The 15,157-nt window shown below is 40.0% G+C and overlaps 1 protein-coding gene across 1 annotated transcript; it reads left to right on the top strand.

The window, feature by feature from the left end:
- Positions 1-3,275: 3,275 nt before the first annotated feature.
- On the top strand, positions 3,276-14,770 carry LOC149453601 (lysozyme g-like). Its single transcript, XM_089688092.1, has 5 exons — positions 3,276-3,330; positions 5,026-5,124; positions 6,521-6,717; positions 11,773-11,911; positions 13,750-14,770. The coding sequence occupies exons 1-5, from the start codon at positions 3,291-3,293 to the stop codon at positions 13,881-13,883; spliced, it is 609 nt and encodes a 202-aa protein (XP_089544218.1). The 5' UTR covers positions 3,276-3,290; the 3' UTR covers positions 13,884-14,770.
- Positions 14,771-15,157: the final 387 nt, after the last annotated feature.

The following is a 15,157-nucleotide window of genomic DNA, read 5'->3' as shown; positions in this document are numbered from 1 at the left end:
TTTTTGGTTGATATTCTGTCTCTATCATTTAAAATACTCCTATAATAAAAATTATAGACCCTTCATTTCTTTGTAAGTGGGCATACTTTCAAAATTTGCAGGGGATCAAATAATTATTTTCCCCACTGTAAAAGGATATCAAAAGCCTTAATTATGCCAATCAGTACTGTTCAATCAAAAAGGATAAGTTCACCTTTAAAATAAAACAAAAAAGAATGAAATCATTACCTAATATTGTGTTGAACTGCCTTTTGGCATCCATGATGGCCTGAATTCTCCTGGGAATTGACAAATATATATCCTGGATGGTGGATAGTGGATTTTGATACCACTCTTCATTCAGAAATCGATTCAGTACTCGCAGAGATGCCAGAGGCGGAAATTGAGCCTGAATCTTGTTCTCCAAAATTGACCATAGTGGCTCTATGATATTGAGGTCCGGCGACTGCAGCGCTCAGGGAAGGTGTGAGATTTCATCTGCATGCTTGTCAAATCACGATTTGACAACATCAGCTCTGTGATTCGGAACATTATCATCTTGGTAAATGGTGCAGTCTTCTGCAAAACAATGTCTGCACAGTGGGGTGCACATGGTCGGCCAAAATTTTTACAAAGTCATTGGCAGTGACTCTACCTTTCAAGGTGATGATAGTGCCTGCAGCATACCAAGATATGATAGCCTAAACCATGATTGCTCCGCCACCATGCTTTACAGTTGGCATAAGACAGTCTGGGTTGTAAGCAATTGTTTGCCACAAGTAAACAGATCCGGTGGTTGGGAACAATGTGAATCTCGATTCATCTGACTATTTTATAGTCTTCCATTGATCCACAATTTATGGGTGTTGCACCACTCTCTCCTCTTCTGAGTATTAATATCGGTCAAAAGTGGTTTGGTAATTGCAGTTCGCCCGTGAATGTTTTGCTTATGGAGTTCCCTCCGCACAGTTTTTGTGGACAGACTGAGATTGAGCTCTGCAGTTGCAGCAGATGTTTTCTTATTCTGGGTCACAATCCTGCGCAATGTCCTTTTGTCTCTTTTGGTCAGTTGACCATGTTGACCGAGTTTATGCTTATCAGTAGCTGTTTTCCTGGAAACTGTATATGCCATCATAACCTTTGATACTGTACATCGCAACACCTCAAATAAATTGGCAACTTCAGCCACAGAAGCACCATCTAAGCCAGCACCAACAATTTGCCCTCTTTGAAGCTCAATAAGATCTGACATGACTCTGTATTACTAGCAGTGCATGCAGTGAATGACGAAAGTGAGGCTTCCCACCTGTTAAACATACCTTTGTCAATAAAAATGTCTATTGGAAAAATAAATAAATACATTTAAAAAAAGCCCTACATAGACACACCATAAAAGAGCACAAGTGTCAGAGCCTGGACTCGAACCTGGGACCTCTACTTTGTCTGGCAGTAATTCTCACTGAGCTACCTGGGATGCTGGACAACACTCTACCTGATCTATTGGATAATCCTGCCTTGTTTTCTGCTGAACCTTGAACTCCTTGCTCCTCCCATGAACTTCCTGATTTAAGCCATGTCTCTGCACTTCCTGTTTGCCAGATTATTGTGCCTTCTCCAGCCAGTATCTCGCTCTCGTCTCTCCTGCTGCCATCCATACCTTCACTACCGACCCTTGGATTGTTCCTTGACTACGATTCTGCCTCATCCCAACCTGCTACTGCTTGTTACAGATCCTTGGCTTGTTTACTGATTACGCTTCTGCTAGATCCCTACCTGTCATATCTGTTACTGGATCCTGGCTTGCTCACTTCCTGGTGGGGGCAATCCTGAGAACTGTGACATGGTACTAACACGCAGCAAAACCCATCTCCATCAGGAGCTCTGGTGAATACTGGATAGTGCTTAGACCCTGCACCTCGGGGGAGCTTATGTCATTTTTCAGGGTGACCTGCTTGTTTACCTATCCTATTGGTTGGTCTGCTGCTATAGCTTCTGGTCTCTGAGCCTGACCTCTGACAGCAAGAGAATTACTGCAAACTTTGTGACACAATGGGGTTTATTTACTAAAGCTGCTTCACTTAGACTCTGGTGTGCCTGTGCATGGTAGCCAATCAGCTTCTAACTTCAGCTTGTTCAATTGGGTTTTAGCAATAAAACCTGGAAGCTGATTGGTTTCTATGCAGAAGTGCATGAGATTCTGAGTGAACTAGCTTTAGTAAATAAACAAGTTTTAAGTTAAATTTTAAATGTAAATTTCTCACAAGATCACTTTTTGAAAGACATTAATGTTTAGGTTCTTAAAAGAAATTTAAAGAATACTCGGCAAAAGAAAACCTTTGAACTGTGAATGATGATTCTGTGTGACACAGGAAAGAGTGAATGTGGACCTCGGTTTTCTAAATCACTATCAAATAAAATACTGTAGTATTATGACCATTCTCACCTCTGGAAATTTTTTCCCTTCCTCACATTCCATAGCCCACCTCTCTACCCCTTTTCTGACTTTTTTTTTCTCAGAAATTGTTGTCTGTATTTTTCTTAACAACTTGCTAAACCTTTCGTGTATCATTACTGCTTGGACCTTAGCTTGAACGTTTGTCCTGAAATTGTAAAGCTACATACACAGCACAGTAGGTGAAGTTTGATTAAAGTTGTTCTATAGGATTCTACAAGTGAAAGTGTCCATTAGTACCTATCTATATCCATTTGCATCTAAGGTGTAGGAAGCACCCAACCTAACTGATACTTCAAAGATAGATACCATCTCTGCCTTTACTTTCCATCATTCAGTTATATGCAGAACAAAAGTAGTTTTCTTATCCATTTGATGTAGATAGTACAGATACTCATTTCGACATTATAAAGAAACCAGTAAAGGGATTAGATTGAGAAATCCAAATAAACAAATCCTGCTAGGACTGGATTTAGTGAAGAAGAAAGAATTCACTTTTGTAAATTCTAGTAGACAATTGGCTGCCCTGTAGCTAAGAGGACGTGAATGCAGAAAGTGGAAGGTCATCACATGTTTAGTAATTAAGTAAATAATTTTGAAATGCAATATTCAAGTGGGTTTTTCCAAAATTTCCCAACAATTTTCTGGAATCAGATACATTTATTGTAAACAGCTGAGCCAGAGACCATCCCTCTCCTTTAAAACGGCTATAAAACTTCAATCAAGCTTCCTTCCACATTCTGCACAGCAAGACGACTGTGAGGTACAATAATCAGTGAATGTGAACACTATTGTATATCATGTCTTGGAATGCTGCATTAATGTTTTTGTTTCTTCTAGGTATTTTAAGAACACAAACATGAGTTTTTTTGCAATTCTTATTCTTTCCACTGTGGCCAGTAAGTACACTAAAATGTAATTACAAAATGAGTTTATCTTTTAGTCTTCATCTGTAATCAAATATGCGGTGAGGTTTACAAATCTAAAATTAAAAAAATGCTTGATTTCCATTGATATACATGTACATATGCTTTGATACTGACAAAAGGAACCAGGTATAGCAATGAACTGTTTTGTCTTGGCTTCTAGGTTAATAAAGCTGAATTCTAGGCAGGGCACAAATAATTTGTCACAAGTTCCATAACTATGTGATTGTGTGTATGCTGGAATCCTTTGCAACCTATTCTCACCCACGATGATAGGACCACATTCCTGTCTTCTTCAACAGAAGTACTTCCCAGAAGCCTCTGCACTCACCTAAGCCAGTTAAAGTGTTACTAAACCCAGGGTCCTGCATTCACTAGATCTGGTCTCCCACAGTACACAGAACATGGAAATGCAATTATTTTAGTAAATATAAACTGCTAAATATCTTTTCCCATCAGCAGTTAGAGCAGTCTTGTGACTTCTATCAGTGTCCAACATAGCACTGGTTAGAGCTTGTAAGAGGAGTTTTCATTCTCCTGTAGGAGGATGCAGAACCCCTAACTTCTGTCTAGACAGTGCTGATTGGCTCTGTGCTGATCACATGCACCCTCCCAAGGAAAAAAAAAACCCTCTCTAGCAATACATGCCAAACTGAGCATGTGCGGCTTGTCCCCAAGCCTCTGTTCTATCAGAAGACATTTTGGAGATACTGAAAGTAGGGGAGGATCAGAGAAGACAGGATCAAACATCCTTTTTACACAATGTGGAGGAATAACCCTTTAGGTTCCACAGTGAGTATAACAAGCATGTTTTACTACATACACAGACTTATTTTATTGTTGTGGGTTTAGTAACACTTTAAATGCAGCGCAGGCTCAAATAGGGACAGCCTCTTCCACCCTAATCCATTTATTCACTAGGCACACACGCAAATGTATATTTTGTTAATAAAGCAACTAACAAGGTGCAGTAACCTCTATCAATTACTCAGAAATCATGTGTTTGCGCTGCACACCTAAACATTGTTGCTTTGCATGATGTTAATCATCTTCATGCATATGCCCCAAGATGATTTCTACCTTTTAAGGTCTGCCAAGGATTATAAAGGGTGTCACGAATGAAACTTTTAGAAAAATGAAAGTTTAGTAAAAGGTGCACATTAGCAGAGTTAGTGGCAGCCTTTTAAACCTCTCTGAAAGTAATTTGACCTGGATAGCTTTTCAGAGAGCAGTTGACAAATGGCTGGGAGGTGATATGTCACATCTACCAGTGACATTGCCCATTAACCTCAACAGTGGGTCCTTGAGGGGGTTTATTCATGTATTACATTATTCATATGGCAAAAAATATAACTGGATACTAACATTTATAGGTAATAACAGGGGTAGTTGATCCAGGGAATATCAGATTGCCTCCTGGGGGATCAGGAAGGATTTTTTTCCCCAGCTAGAGCAAATTGGATCATGCTTTGAATCTCTTTTCTTTCCCAAGGATCAACTGTGAGTATAGAATTTTGTGTAAATGGAGGTTTTATATTTATTTTTTTGTATCTATTGGTTGAACTAGATGGACTTGTGTCTCTTTTTCAACCTGATTAACTATGTTACTAGTACCCTTGGGCAGCATAATTTCTAAATGGAGATTTGACCGTGTGTTTTCTTTTCTAGCCACTGTATACACATCTGGAATCTATGGGGACATCAATAAAGTTCCCACGACTGGTGCTACTTGTGCAACAGCCAAACAAGACAAGTTGAAATCTTGTGGTAAGTTATTACTAATCTGAATGTAGTGACTAAGGGGGCTACTTATAATATAGACCGATAACATTTTCTACAGGACACTGCAGCATTTTGTCCATGCTGCGTGCTGAATTTTACAAATCATTCATAAAATACAGGCTGTCGTGTGGTGTCTGGGGGGTCTTCTGCATAACTCTGCAGGGAACACTCTATTATAGGTAACCGTCATGCCTTACCTATATACTATATATTTTTTTTTTCTATGCCACAAAATGAGTGGAGCTTCTGTTGCTTTAAAGTCCCAAAGCAAGCAAAGTAGAGTGCTAAAGGCTGGCAGATTTGCAATATTTTAACAAAATAAATGGTTGAAAAAGGCAGGAAAACAAATATTGTTAGTGCTAAAAGAGACCAGTACTCAAAAAATACATAGGCTACTTTTACTCTTCTTTTGAAAATTATAATATTTTATCTTTATGCTGACCCTAATATTTTGAGTCGCTAGTCTTCATTTGCTGATGACATACAAAGTATCGACGCCAAGGACAGCATTTTCTGCAAGAGGTCAGCAATGGCATATTTCTCTCAGTACCTTTTTCCTTTTAATCATCTCAGCTCTGGGAAACTTGAAATTTATCCCTTGCAGTGGAACTGCACCCATACTGCAAGGATCAATTGCTTGTTTAGTCTAGGGGAGAGTAAAAGTGCTTTTACTTACCTGATTCTCTTCTCCTGCAGCATATAGAACTTCCCTATGCTCTGCTGGTGGACTGTCCCTCGGCGTCATCAAATCCAGTGCAAGGCTATGGACCTTGTACTGATCTTGATGACACTGCAGGGACCAGTCTAGCAACACTGAGGAGCTGAGGACTGGGTAAGTAAATCTACTTTAACAAGTCCCACTGCAAGGGATAACTTTTATGTTTTCCAGAGTTTAGCTTTAAGTAACAGAAGGGTTAAAAGGTTAAGCAATTGCTGAAGTTTGCAACTAGATAGAGGTTGCCTTGCTAGGACTGATAAGACAGTTACAGTGACCTAACTCCCTACTGGTGACCCAGAGAGCAATCAGATGCTGACAGAGCTACTAACTCTTCTTTGCTCTGTCAAAAAGTAAAAAATACATTTTAGCTGAGTTCCACTTTACCTGTAATATCATGGCCTATGAATATGAAATGTTTGTTATTCCATGATGATACTACTACTACTACAATGTAAATTATAGAAAACATTTTCTCCACATGTGAAATATCCTGTTACTTAAACTGCACAGTCACTGGCATTGCTATAAAAAAAGTTTAAATAGCTGGTGCTGATTCATTCTGCTATATGTTACTCACTTCTACTGTGTTAGGTTTTCATTGTTTTTCAAATACCAATATAAAGATCACTACTGACATATTTTCATCTTTTTTTTGTTATGAAGGAGTTGAGGCTTCAAAAAGTCTGGCCCAGAATGACTTAGGACGGATAAATAAATACAAGAGTATAATTCTCTCAGTGGCTAGACAAAAACAGATGGATCCATCTGTCATTGCTGGTATTATGTCCCGGGAATCACGTGGAGGAAGCATTCTGAAAAATGGTTGGAGTGCCCATAACGGCGGCTTTGGCCTGATGCAGGTACTAGGATTATATCTACTTATAGAACATGTGAAGTGGTGCTGCCATTATTCTAGATCTTTATTCATTATGTTCACCATATGCTATTTTCAATGGCATTTTTATGTGTACACAGGTTTATTTAAATACGTAAGTAATAAGATGTAATAATAATTTCCCAAACTTGCAAGGAACCTCTCAAATGCTTCACTGTTGCCTGCAGATACTCATTATTGTACCGCTGTCCACCCCTTTCGGCTAACAAACTGCCTCCTGCTACAGCCGCCCCAGTTTCTATGTTTTTGTGCATAGTTGAGCCACTTAGCCTTTTTTTTACATTGGAGTTATGGCTTTTTGGCCAAAATTCTTCCATGTAGACTATTTTTGGCTAGACAGTAGATGGGTGTTCCTGAGTCCCACTGCTTTCCACCAGTTCTGTGCTGGCACTGCTGAACATTTGCCAATGTTGAAGCATGGAAGCATGATGTGTCTTTCATCTGCTGCAATATGTTTCCTTGGCCAATCTGTGTGTCTATGGTCCCCAACGCTGCCTCCTTAAAAGAGCTTAACCACTTCCAGTCTGGCTGCTGTATATAAACAACCAGACGGTGGCAGTCCAGGGGCGGGTTGCCGTTCATAAACGGCGCTCGCCATTTTGGATTGTGTGTGCTCCCTGGGAGCGCGCGGCATCGCGATCCGGTGCCCGCTCTGTCCGGAGGACACAGCGGAACACCAATCACTGTACGGGACCTCTGTGTGAATAGGTGTAAGCAAGATGTCACTTCTGACATCATTGCTTACTACATGTGAAATCTGTGAATGATCACAGAGGTCACATGGTACAAGGCTATTCACAACAGCCTTGTACCATGTGACAAGCTGTGACCAATCACAGCTCACACAGTATTTCTCCTTCTCACTGGTTGCATTCTTGCAGCCATTGAGAAATGATTGTTTTTACAGCCTTGATGGGTGTAAAAGCAATCAGTGTAAAAAAAATTAAAAAAAATCTTAATCACCCTCCACAAGTAGTACAGTGTCACTATGGTAACACTGTACTCCTAGGGTGACAGTATGTTAAAAAAAACACATAAATAATAATAAATAAATATAAAAAAAATTAAATAAAAATGTAAAAAAAAAATTATAATTTTTGGTTATAAACTAATTTGGGTTACTGTTTTTTACTAAAAAGATAACCAAATACATTTGGCTAAGATTTATGATGAAATATTATTTTTTTGCACAATATTCTAAAAAAAACACTTTTTTAAAAAACGTTTGGACTTTATATAGCAAAAAAAAAAATCTCAGTGGTGAATAAATACCACCAAAATAAAGGTTTATCTGTCTCAAAACAATGCTAAAAAATTAATGTGGGTACAGTGTTGCATGACCGCACAATTGTCATTCAAAGTGTGATAGCACTGAAAGCTGAAAATTGCCCTGGACAAGAAGTGGGTGGAAGTGTCCGGGCATGAAGTGGTTAAAGCTAAAGCCTTCCATGTCTAAAAAAATAGCCCCTGGCAAAATAGTTCAATAGTATAGTTTACTATGCTAAGGGGGTGAAAGTGTCTGGACATGAAGTGGTTAATGAATTGATGCTGGCTTGAAGCCAAAGGGTTGTCATACCAGATATTGATTTGATTTAGTTTTTTCTTATTTGCTCACTTTGCATTTTGTAAATTAATAAAAACAAACAATTTAAAATATAATTTATTTTTTAAAGCATTCTTATGTTACAGCATTTCTTCACACCTGCCTTTATTTTTTGCACAGTACTATATACATACAATATTACTGGTGGTCAATACACAAAGTCACTAGGTGACCAAAAATGAACATATATCACAAATGATATTTCAAACACATACACAGATCAGGAAAAATTGTCTATACTGTATATCACACAAAAAGATTAGACTAATTTACTAAGGCTTTGTTTACACAGGCAGCCAAACAAGTGAAAAAGCAGGCAGTTGATCCCCCAACCCTCGAGCAGCAAAATAACATGGCCAGTGAACATGTTAGTACATATCACTACAGATGTGGCACAGAGAATATCATAAAGCCTGACATGTTTGGCAGACAGTACCACTGCTAAACATGACCAATTTAAGTGCATGGGACTGTGCTGCAACTGCAAATTATGCATGCAGTGCTGTGGGCTTTCGCTTGTGAAAGCATTCAGAAGGTAACATATTTCTTCTTTGAGCCACCTGTTAAATGTCTCTGAAAAGCGATTCTTCGTGGCACACCACTGCACATGCAAACAAGATCTAAATCACCGGCCACACTGCTGTGATTTAAAATCATTTGTGTGCAATTTCAGGTGCGATTTCTGAAGACTTTTCATACTACTTGTGAAGATTGTCAACGATTTCTTGCAATTTGCAGTGCGACTTCCATTATATTCTATGTATGTGAAATCGCAACAAAACTGCAGGAAAAGTAATACAAGAACTACTTTAGAAATCGCGCTGCAGCAAATCACACATGTTAAGACACTTTATCACGTACCTGGTGTTAGAGGCCAATGGAGAGAGGGCTTCCCTTGTGGCTAAGTACAGACTCCCCTGGATATGGGACAGAAGGAGTCAGGGCCAAAGTATCACAGGTCTCCTGTAGGAGTGCTTGTCAGAGGTATACCCAGGAGCACAGCTGATGCACTGGAATGGTGTCTGCAGACAGGTGGTGCCCGTGAGAGGTATGCAGGCCTTCAGGGTACCAGAGGACCACAGAGTAGTCAGTTCAAAGCCAAGGTCAGATGCCGGGTGGAGATTGGAGCAGACGTAGTCAATAGGATAGCCGGGGTCATACACAGGAGAGCGAGTGAGAATATCTATTAGCCAAGCCGAGGTCAGATCAGGACAGCAGGTGATAATATCTATTAGCCAAGCTGAGATCCGATCAGGAGAGCAGGTGAGAATATCAGTTAGCCAAGCCAGGGTCAGATCAGGAGTCAGGCAGAAAAGACAGGCCCAAGAACAAGCCAAATTGGTAACAGGAGATCACAGTAGCAAGGGAACATGGACAAAAGTACTGGGGATCCAGAGATCAACCAGCAATTTGAGGGAGTGATGGGCTTCCTTATAAAGGCCATCTTGCGCCAAACTGAGCTAATGCATGCATAACTATGTGCCAGTGCACATGAGTGTTCCGGCTTGCGTCCGTGCGCCAATGCGCATAGATTTGCCAGCGTGCATTTCTGCAGCCATGCAGGTCTCCGAGTACCTCTGCTGTGGACAGAACACTGACATTCACATTCATTAGATGCGATTTTAATTCTCAAATCGCCCCTGAAATGGCATCGGTGTGACCAGGCACTAAAGGAGAATGATTACACAGTAATTTGTATATACTTAAATAAATAATTTATGCAATAACATTAAGATGAGCAAATAAATAGGGATTTGCTTTTCACGTAATTGGATAATGAAGTGAACATTCTCAACAATTTTTGAACAACCTCCACCAACGCTCCTAATCCCTGACCTCCATTTGCTTTGCCCTTGGGAAATATCCAATGTTTCTGGGTATGGTGGAGCATAGGACCTCCTTCCAGGATGAACGGGCTCAAGCCTTAGTAGCCAATGGGTGAGCCCGAACACTGTTATGTGAAAGAGGGGAGGAAGTCATGAATACTGTGAACCATTTCCAGCACCATCCTAAACCTAGTTTACAGAGTGTTTGACTGTTAGCTCCAAAGGATGAAATTGTGGTGGTGTAGTGTGGTGAAGGTAAGAAAAGTGGGTCAGTTTTTTTTTTTTTAACAAAAGACTGTCACTGTGGCATGAATGAGTGGTAAAGTCTCTCTAAATGTACCTATCTCAAAACGTATGCCCCCCTCTAGCCATGCCCATGATTGGTTAATACATAATTTTATTTTTCCGCAATATTTACTTGTTAATAGTGGTATGCAGAAATTAAAGTGGTTGTAAACCTCTTAAATGAGAACGTAACAAAGTATATCCTTCAATAGTGTGTACCTGCCTCTGATCTCTTGTTCCTCTGCTAGCTGCATGAGTCACTTCTGACAGTCTAACTCCACACCACAGAATCCTGGGTGATGTGTCCCCCCCCCCTCTCCGCTCCAGCATACAACAGGTGATTGATAGTGTGTAGAGGGGGGCGAGTCCATTCCCTCCACTCAGGTCTTCGATTACACTCAGCTCTCATCTCCTTGCTGTGCAGTGTGTAATATTAGATCTCCTCCCCCTGGCTTCTAGAGCTAAGAAAAAGCCTTTGCTCTGTATGTTTTATGGAGGATGTAGAGAGGGCTACATATAAACAGGTATGACTTATGTAGGAGGATTTGTTTCAACCCTGTGTATCACATGAGACTAGTTATTTCATTGGGTGTAAGGGTTTACATCCACTTGCATATTCATATGGTTCAGTCACAGATATACATAATTTTTTCACAAAAAAACTGTACATGTGTTTGCTATGCTATATGTTTGGCAAAAGGTCATGAAATCCCCATTTGTATACCTGATATTTTACTGCTTAACCGCTTTATGATCACCCAACGCATATGTGTGGGAACAAAGGGTGGGCTTTAACGCCTACAAACTGCACATATATGTCACTAGGCACCGTTATGCATGTGCTGAGATCGCACTTTCAGCATAAAAAAAATGACAGTGGTCACATGATCACTGATCCTTCCAGCCCCCAGGCATTCCAGAGAGTTTAAAGGATGCTGTGGTGGGCAGAAAGGGGTTAAAACAATGTAAATTAAAAAAAAAAAACACACACACACAACAAACACCCAATCACCTTCTAGGTATTTATTATAATTCTACAATATAGTTCTTGCTTTGCCCAACTTGTAATAACTATAAATGGTGGCATATATAATGTACAGTCCTATCTTCTTCTGTTCTCTTCATATTGCCTTTATTTGTGTGCTAGATCACAGCAAAGTGGTTTCTTCTCTTCCAGTGGACCAATACACCACTTATGCCTTAAATAATGTAAGGGTTTAGCTGTAGCATTAGCAATGTTGTAGATCATCACAGCTATTTGATGGTGTTCATTAAAGCTGCTTATAACTTGCATTTGCCTTGGCAGATTGATGAACAGTACCACAAACCTATAGGAGCCTGGGATAGTGAAACACATATTGCCCAGGCAGTAGATATTTTAATTTCAACATACAACCAAATTGAGAATAAATTTCGAGGGCAATCCAAAGAAAATATACTGAAAGGTAAGAACATATGTAGCATGTAGAAAAGCAATGACTCTGTTGAAAAGTATTGTCTGTATCACACTCATGGTTAAGGGCCTGTTCTCACCAGCAGCTGCATTAGAATGCAACATTTCATGAAGGTCTATTGACCAAAGCATGGTGTGATGTGGATTGTGTTGCACCACACTGCACTGAAAAACAATACTGCATGTCATACTGTTTTCAGTGCACACCACCGCAATACAGAGGCATGAAGTAGCATAAAAGGGAACAAGACGTTTGCCGTGTCTTGCATTGAGACTGTGCTGGGCAAGGCTGGCCAACACAGTCCTAACACACTTGGTATAAATGGGCCATAATACATCTCCTCTCAAAATTAGCTTGCAATAAAAACAGTTTTTGTGTTAAGGGTGCTTTATTATTATTATTATTATTATAATGCAGGATTTATATAGCACCAACAGTTTGCTCAGTGCTTTACAATATAATGGGAGACAATACAGCAACAATACAGTTCAATACAAGAGGGATAGGAGGGCCCTGCTCCTTGGAGTTTACAATCTAAGAGGGAGGGGCTAGTGGTAAAAAAGGTAGTAACTGTAGGGGATGAACTGGTACGAGGAGTAGAAGATTCCATTATTAACTGAGGGCAGGATAGGCTTCCCTGAAGAAATAGGTTTTCAGAGATCGCCTAAAAGTGAGCAGAGTCGGCAATAGTCTGATAAATTGGGGTAGAGAGTTCCAGAGGATGGGGGAAGCTCTGGAGAAGTCCTGGAGATGAGCATGGGAGGAGAAAAGGGAGCTAGGGAGAAGGAGGTCATGCGAGGAGCGGAGAATACGATTTGGGTGATATTTGGAGACAAGATTGGTGATATAATTTGGGGCAGATTTATAAATGGCTTTATATGTTATTGTTAATGTTTTGAATTATATTTGTTGAGCAATGGGAAGCCAGTGGAGGGATTGGCAGAGAGGGGTGGCAGATATGGAACGGTTAGTAAGGTGGATGAGTCTGGCAGCAGCATTCATGATAGACTGAAGAGCGGATAGCCTGCGATGAGGTAGGCCAATGAGGAGGGAGTTACAATAGTCAAGGCGAGAGATAACAAGGGAGTGAATAAGTTGCTTAGTGGTTTCCGAGGTTAGGAACGGGCGTATCTTGGAGATGTTGCGGAGGTGAAGTGTACATGATGTGGACAGCGATTGGATTTGGGACTGGAAGGACAGATGGGAGTCTAGTATTACACCTAGCACCCTGGCATGAGGGGAGGGACTGATTGTTGTAATATTGATCTTGATGGAGAAGTCAGGGGAGGGGGCACGGGCTGGGGGGAATACGAAGAGCTCAGTTTTGGAAAGATTGAGTTTGAGGAAGTGGAGTGTCAACTTTTTTTTTTTTTTTAGTCAACTAAAATGTACTGCAGATTTACTCGACTAAAATGCAACTAAAACAATTCAGATGACTAAATTATGACTAAAACTAAATCAAAATTTGATGTCAAAATTAACAGTGATAGCAGGTACCTCCAGGAGTGCCCATCATCACTTTATTTTTAATGTTCGCCCTAGAGCTTTAAAACCGGGGATTGCTTTGTTATGCTAATTTCAACCAGAAAAAGATCTTGTCAGAATTAGTGGAATGGCAGGGTTTACCCACTTAAATCCCATTGATCTGTTATTTGTACAGCTTTAAGGCTATAGATGTACACAATTCTCCTCAACCTTTTCCAGGATGATTCAACTCTGGTCTCACAGACCCATCGCTTGTTATTATAACTGAAATCCTGAATTTATGCAATTACTATGCATTACACTAACATAGTATGCATAACCTAACTGTTGTAAACTTCTTGCAGGAGCTATTGCTGGATACAACACCGGAGCTGGAAATGTGAGGGACATAAATGATGTTGACCGTCGCACAACTGGAAAAGACTATGCCAATGATGTTGTTGGACGAGCACAGTTCTTCAAAAGTAAAGGATATTAAAGCTGAGGTTCAAAACTGAACTCCAGCCTTAATGCTTAGTCTTGCAGAGTTGTACTGGCTCCTCTGATGTACTGAAATTGTGTGCTCTGATTTCATTGTATGCTGTGAGCTTCTCTTCCTACGTATGTATGATTCATAAGTATTGTACACTGGCATTTATTGTTTATGTCCCACATTCATGCTGAACATCTTATACACACACAATCTTTTAGTTCTCCTGGTCTCAGGATATGTTGACTGTAACCAATACCTGCCTAAGGCATACAATGCATAATATTATTTTCGGGTGCACCAGAAATTATTCCAGCTTTACAATTTGTACCACCATCTGGTGAATCTTTTCAGCTTTATTGGCCTGATACCAGTGTCAATCCTAAATATGATATCTGCAATGAAATTCATTTCTTTATATGTCTTAAAGTTGGTATTTTCAGAAAATTAAATGAAATCACACTGATACCTTGTTAGTATTGTGTGGCTTTTACGTATGTTTGCAAGAACATTTAACCAAAAACTTGTTTTTTTTATTATAGTAATAAAATCCACTTGAAAAGGCCCTTTTCCTGGCATGTAGGAGCTGAAAATGTGTATTGGCCATAAAATGCACTGCAGCCAAAACTGTTAGCACTACTTTAATTGCATGCCAGAAAGGCAGCAGTTACAGCAATATCACCATTATGAAAGTTGTGTTAAATGTTTATTCTTTTAAATTTAGTAATTGACTTTTCAATTTATTACGGATATCATCACACAGCTCAGATCATTCACTTTTTTAAAGCCAAATCCTATTTTCCATGATAAATAAGTCTTCAGATAGAAATATCTCTTTTTTTGCCTCTGCAATGAAAAAATAAAAAAAATGAATAAAATGAGTATCTATTAAGAAATCATGGCTAGATGTCCAAATTTATACATGTGTATACAGTATTTCTTCAAGTACTGGTTCAGTTGTCTGTTAATATGTGAATATATAACTGTTAGTAAAGTTAAACTTTAACTGGTTGCCAACCAGCTCTGCGCAGAGTGCCGTTTTTAAACGGCGCTCTGCAAAACAGTTAGGGGGCACTCGCGAGGCGCGTGCCCGCCCTACCCGTCCCACCGATCGCGGCAGCGGGTGTCCATCACCGGGTCCCAGCTGGTCATTACCCGCCGGATCCCAGCGATTACTGGCAATCACTGACAGAGAGCACGGCTGCAGTGCAAGTCTGCTCTCTGTCAGTCCAGAGCACGCTGAACCTGAGAGAACAGTTTCTCTCTCGGATCAGCTTGTTCCC

The sequence above is a fragment of the Staurois parvus genome, unplaced genomic scaffold, assembly GCF_062004578.1.
Source record: "Staurois parvus isolate SC_StPar_1 unplaced genomic scaffold, SC_StPar_1.0 ptg000446l, whole genome shotgun sequence".
In the NCBI taxonomy this organism is placed as follows: Eukaryota; Metazoa; Chordata; class Amphibia; order Anura; family Ranidae; genus Staurois; species Staurois parvus.
The sequence above is the reverse complement of the archived record's forward strand: the minus strand, read 5'-3'. Positions and strand labels throughout refer to the sequence as shown.